We start from the raw sequence: 5,988 nt of genomic DNA on the forward strand, positions 1-5,988 counted from the left end.
TATTTTGATACACTGTAATCAAAGAACACAAACAGAGCTTAAGTTTTATAAATACGCAATCCAAAACCTAAACAGCTGTGTTAAACATGCTGTAACGTGTTTTTACTTTGTTCGTGCACGGAAAATTCCGTTTGTTACCAAGAGACTCTCTGGCATAGGTATTGTAGATATATATATCTGTCAGTGGGTACCTAAGTAGGCACTAGAGCCTGCACACACAGATACTATACACGCCATACATACACACATAGAAGCATACAAATACGTTTAAAACCAGTAGATAATGTCCATTGATCTAGACAAAAATTACTAACTAATCGTGAATATTCATAAAAATATGGCTAAATTGCCGATGTAGGTCGACAGACAATGTCGTTTAGATAATGTGCGAATTTTTATTAATCATATCATCAGACTTGCAAAAATATCATAATTGTAGATAGGTATTATTTTTTTTGATTTCGTTATCGCAACGACCTCGCCAAAGTAAATAACATACGTGTACGTCAAATATACAGCACGTAGTTGTCAAAACCCTGATGTAACTTGTAACTTTAATTCAGTCATCATCACTTATTTTAGACTTTGCGGCTTCTGCTTTAATTAGGTAAATGCTGGCAACGTTATCTCTCCCAATCGCTCGATAATATTGCGATTATTGCATCAGCCAAGTTCGTCAAGACAATAGTGGGTATTCTATAGGAAGCAATCCAAATAATTTCCTCGACAAAAGAAATAATGGCATTTTAGCGTCATTCTTAGTCATGCTACAATTTTGTTCTTATCTATTCAGCATTATTCTAATGCTTTACTGACGAATTCTGCATGAATCCATAGTTGATTGCAGTTTCAACGTATCGAAATCGATTAATGCCCAATTAACCATTCTGCTTTATTTTTTTTTTAATTTTAGCAGTCGTAGAAAATAATTCTATTGATTGTTGCATCAGCCATTGTTTCTAAAAGCGCATAGGCATTGCCAAATTGGCTAATTGATCAAAGTACTTTTGAATAGTACAATTTTGATGTGAACGAAGTAGAAGGTCTTCTTCTAGTAGTAACTGCATTTTTATGTTCAAGAATCAATTTGTTTGCAATTTCAGAATAAGAAACCTATTCGATGTAGATTCGAATAGAACAAATTTTTATCTGCGTTAAAACGATAGGATAGGTAGTAGGAATAGAAATCCAACCACAGCCAACTTAGAGACTTAGCAACAACAAATTGCATCAGCCTACTTTGCTCTGCTTATTTTAGCGGCTGTAGTTCGTCAAATCGTTACCTTCCTAAAGCCTAGATAATTTTTTCATTTCCGCAGAGATGCACGATCATGAAAACCGGTTGAGCTAACCTAATTATAATGCAAGAAAACATCAATTTTCGAACAAAGGGCCATTATTAAAACAACAGAGAGTATAGCTTCAGCATCACGTAGACCATCCCGAACGCGAACGAATATGGCCGACATGACCAGGTCTTTGGAGTAGGGACGTGCTGTTTATAAAACCGGCGTTTCGCCGGTTCCTGTTATCAGTCGACGTTCAGCGCAAGAAAGTAGTGTCGTTCTACGGTTGAAGAGAAATCAGCTGTTTCTTTGTTCCTTTCCAGAACAGTCTCGCTAACGATATGGAAGTAATACCGGTCTCAAGTCATACCTACAATAATCAAAATGGTAAGTTTCTAAACGTTCTGCTTGCTTTATGGTCTAGTTATAAGTTAGGGCTCACTTAAAAAAATGGATTGCAGTTCTTTTTGAGATTTGCCTCAATTCATAAATTTCAATTTTTTTCTGGTTTAGATACTCTGGTCTAGAAATTTAAAGACTTGATTGCCGCCACTTTTAATTTTTGAATTTCTTTTATGAAAATGGGCTTTATCTGATGTTTCCTGCCATCCAATTATTCTCTACTAAGTTTTCGATTTTGATTACTAAAAAGAATCGGTCAATGGCATTAGAAAGAAATAAAATTTCGGAAGGCTTCTGTTGTTAAAAAACTGTCCTCAATCCTCATTACATCACAAACCACCTAGGTACCTCCTTAGTTTGTGGTGCTTCTAATTTCCAATTAACGTTCGTGAAACCATCAAAAATTCATTGGGTCTAGAGTTGTAGTTCCACATCATTTTACATTAGTTCCTTCAATATATCAGTGCCATACAACTGAGTAAACTTTGAAGAGATTTTAAATAGCCCACTAGAATACTTGATAGGCATCGTCCACTGATAGTGGACACCTTAGCTAGTTGTTTAGTGGTAGGCGCTCTTGCTTTTTTTCCTTGCTAACTGCTTCTGAACGACTAATTTTCAATATCCTGACATTTTCTCATTTACAAAAACGCTGGGATTTGGCAATGGCAAATACATTGTATATGTATATACAATCCATACATATATATATGTATCCGCGATTTCGAACGCGGAACAAGTTGACTAGTGTACGTATGAGGGGGCTTGTAGCCAAACGATAGAGCGCAGCTGTTGTTGGACGAGGAGCGTAAACGTTAGTGAAAAGGATGGAAAGCCGGCAGCTAAAGTGAAAACGTTCACTGTTGCTACCCGAGAACATAGGTCACGCTAGGTCGTTACCGTCCCGCTATAGAAAGCGCTGCTTGTTCTGTTCGCACAGCTGATTTTGCTTTGACACACTGCCGTACGCCAACCTATTATTACCGGCACCGTATATTGGCTATTATTGTTGCGGAGAACACAAGCGCATTTGTTGTCACTGTTTTCGGCGAATGGCCTGCAACTTTTGCGAATACACGGTGCAATTACTGTTCAGCAATGGTAATCATAATAATGAACACAATGCCTTTCAGAAACTGTAACTCCAGAAGAGAGCCTCTTTGATTTCGTTTGGATTTATTTGTTCCTTTTGTCTCTCCTTATTTCCTTTCTGGGAAAATAGATTCATTGTTAGCTGAAGCGGATCTTATTTAGTCGTTTGAATTGTTTTTTATAATCTGTGAGAGTTATAGGAGTGTCAATTTTCTTTTCCATTTTGCTCATCGTCACTTCTCTTTTGTTCCAGAACTCGATTACGAGTACGATCCAACCTTAGACGAAGATAACGAGCCAATAGTCAGCGCTTTGTCGAAACGGTTAGAAGAAGAGCTCCGTGCGGCCAAAAGGACTCACCTGTCTTGCGGTGAGGTTCTTTTACCGTGCGGTCTTCTTCAAAGAATATCAAGGGACGTCCTAGTGATGGCAGATTCTGAACCTTGCGGGCTTCGAGGTTGCACCCTTTACTTCAATTTCGCTAGCGACGAAGACAGCAGACGCTTAAGTACGGTGAAGTGCGATCCATACACCGCCAGCACATTCGAACTGTATCTCACGCTTAAGGAAAATCCAAGGGGCTGGGACTCTTTCCTGCCGCAGTTCTTGAAGTAAGTATTTTTTTCTATCTTGCACGTAGAGTAGTAAATATTAGGAAGGGAGTCAGACCAGGACGCACACCGTTACCGCTACTTCTTAATCTGTACATCGAAGACGCGATTAACATCATTAAAGACAGGACAATTGCAGGGATAGGTATACAGGGGCAAAAGATTAGTATGCTTAGATTTGCAGATGGTATAGCCGTATTAGCATTTAGCAAGGGGGAGTTAGAGATAGGTTCAAATAAGAGGCGGTATTGACAAAACAGTATATAAAAAGATAGGAGGCTAAAAATTAAAAGTGGTTGATTTTCGGTATCTAGGAAGTCAGACAAGTCAGGACGGAAGAAGTAGTAGGGATATAAAGCAGAGGATAGCGCAGGGTCAAGTCTTCTTCAATAAAAAGAAGTCACTTCTATGCTCGCGTACGGTTAATTTGGAAAATTCGAAAGATTGTTGAAGATGTATGTTTAGAGCGCGACGCTATACGGGTTCGAAACATGGACGGTGGGTGTTGCGGAAAAGAAAATGTTAGAAGCGTTCGAAATGTGGTGTTACAGGCGAATGATGAGGATATCGTGGATAGAGGTTAAAAATGAAGAGGTTTTAGAAAGAATAGGAGAACAGAGGACGATAAGGAATAGGCAAGATAGGTTGGTGGGACACCTTCTCAGGCATGAAGGTCTAGTCAGAGACATATGAGAGGCAGAAATAGGAGTTAAGAGGATTAGAAGAGTTAAGGACTTGGGATGTGCTAATAGTTTTAGGGAAATGCGAAGATCAGCTTAGGACAGGAAAGAGTGGAGGTGCGTGTCCGACCGGTCTTAGGACTGACGGCGTTATGATGATATGATGATGATGTTGCACGCCTGAACTGGGTTAACGCTAGCAGTTCATGAGATCCACTAACAGTTAAAAGAGTTAACTGTCGTTTGCTTGTAACCCAGATTCGGAAGGTGTCTTAATAATAGTTACTTTTCGACTTTAATTATATATGCCACGTCCTATGTTGTTTGTCTACAATTTAATTTTCTTTTGTTTCAGAAAAATAACGCGAGGCGGCACGGTAATGATCAGTTCTGAATATGAATTAACAAAGAAGAAATTGTATAGATCGTACGTCGACTGAATCGGCAAACGGAGAGCCCGAATCGTCGAGTCCGTCGCTTTGCTTATATGCCAAGACTGAATATTAAAAAAAGTAAAACGATCACCGCATCATCTCATAAATATTCATGGATAAATAATCGTGTTTGTTTTTATACTGCGAAATGATTTTTAAGTTAATTTCTCATTGTCACTCATCATATATATATATATTATATTCTCATCATTTAATAATATTGTTGTCCGTAGTATTAAATGTGGGATACCGACCGCGTGCGGTTTCCTCAGGTGTGATAGTAGATACACGTAGGGACTCTAAATGTATATTAATAATTACAAAAAACTAAAATTCGTAGAAATTTAAGGATCGCAATAAAAATCAACAATCTTGTGAGGAGGCGTAGTAGGAGCATGCCTGTGCCACCCCGTTCGAGGGGTTTTGTAACGACGAATTTATTTTGTGTCGGTGATAAGATGATGTGTTTTCCGATTAAATTTTGACCTGAGAATTTATGTTTAAGTTTGTGATATTAGTTACGGTAAAATATTTTTTTTTGTAAGCGCGGTCGCCGGTGTTCACCTCGGCATTTTGCCCCCTTTCGACTCTGCTCGAATGGGGTGCAAATTCCGCTGAGGAATGGTTGCAAGAAATCAGTATTTTCAACCGGCGTTCTCGCACCAAAGGTGACTGTATGTGATCTCAGTGATTTGTATTCTTAAAAATTCAAAGTTAGGTCTTCTTGTATGTCGTATACGCCGGTCAAGAGACTGTTTTTTTTTTTTTTAATTATTTTAATGGATTTTAGTGGTAAGGGTTATCTCACTCAGTGTGATAGTGCAGGTAACTGTACAGTTCTCAAGCTTTTTAATTTTTATATCGGTAATGTGAAAATACGATGATATATTATAGATTTATAAAAGATGTTTTATAACAAACAAATACAAATAATACCATTTTTTTGAAATGAATCAATTTTTTTATTTCCATACTGTCGAACCTCTAAACTAATCCGAATTTGTGTAAAAGTTCCAAAATAAAGTGACCGTTTATAAGTGAAATAACTGACCAGGTAAGTAGATACTTTTTATACATATACAAGCAGGAATATTGTCTTTTTGTTTTGCGAACGAAAACGCATAAGTATAAATAGAACAAAAATTATCAACCGCATTTATCGGAAAATATCACTTGCTTCGCTAAAAACTGTCCTAAACTTTTAAAATCTTTTGAACAAACCGTAACAACCTCCGAAAGATTTAATTTGTATTTAATTGACTTATATTACTTCTCATTTACGTACATGAAGGGATGACTGAAGGTATTTGTAGTTGTCATCGACTCTCATAGACTAAATAATAAAGCACTTCCAAACTTCGTTGAACACGAGACGACCCGTTTGTTCATATGAGTTACTACATTCGGATTTGAAAACAAAACCCCAATTGAGAGATAAGGTATAGGTTTACGAGAAGCATCTTCTTTGTTGCAAAAGGATCAA

General features: G+C 37.6%; 1 protein-coding gene across 1 annotated transcript; it reads left to right on the plus strand.

The window, feature by feature from the left end:
• Window positions 1-1,517: 1,517 nt before the first annotated feature.
• LOC108734940 (protein charybde-like) lies at window positions 1,518-5,458 on the plus strand. The gene is made up of 3 exons (XM_025981317.1): window positions 1,518-1,673; window positions 3,034-3,391; window positions 4,427-5,458. Exons 1-3 carry the CDS (start codon window positions 1,628-1,630, stop codon window positions 4,509-4,511), a joined length of 489 nt encoding a protein of 162 aa, XP_025837102.1. The 5' UTR covers window positions 1,518-1,627; the 3' UTR covers window positions 4,512-5,458.
• Window positions 5,459-5,988: the final 530 nt, after the last annotated feature.

The sequence above is a fragment of the Agrilus planipennis genome, unplaced genomic scaffold, assembly GCF_000699045.2.
Source record: "Agrilus planipennis isolate EAB-ADULT unplaced genomic scaffold, Apla_2.0 scaffold5, whole genome shotgun sequence".
Classification (NCBI taxonomy): Eukaryota; Metazoa; Arthropoda; class Insecta; order Coleoptera; family Buprestidae; genus Agrilus; species Agrilus planipennis.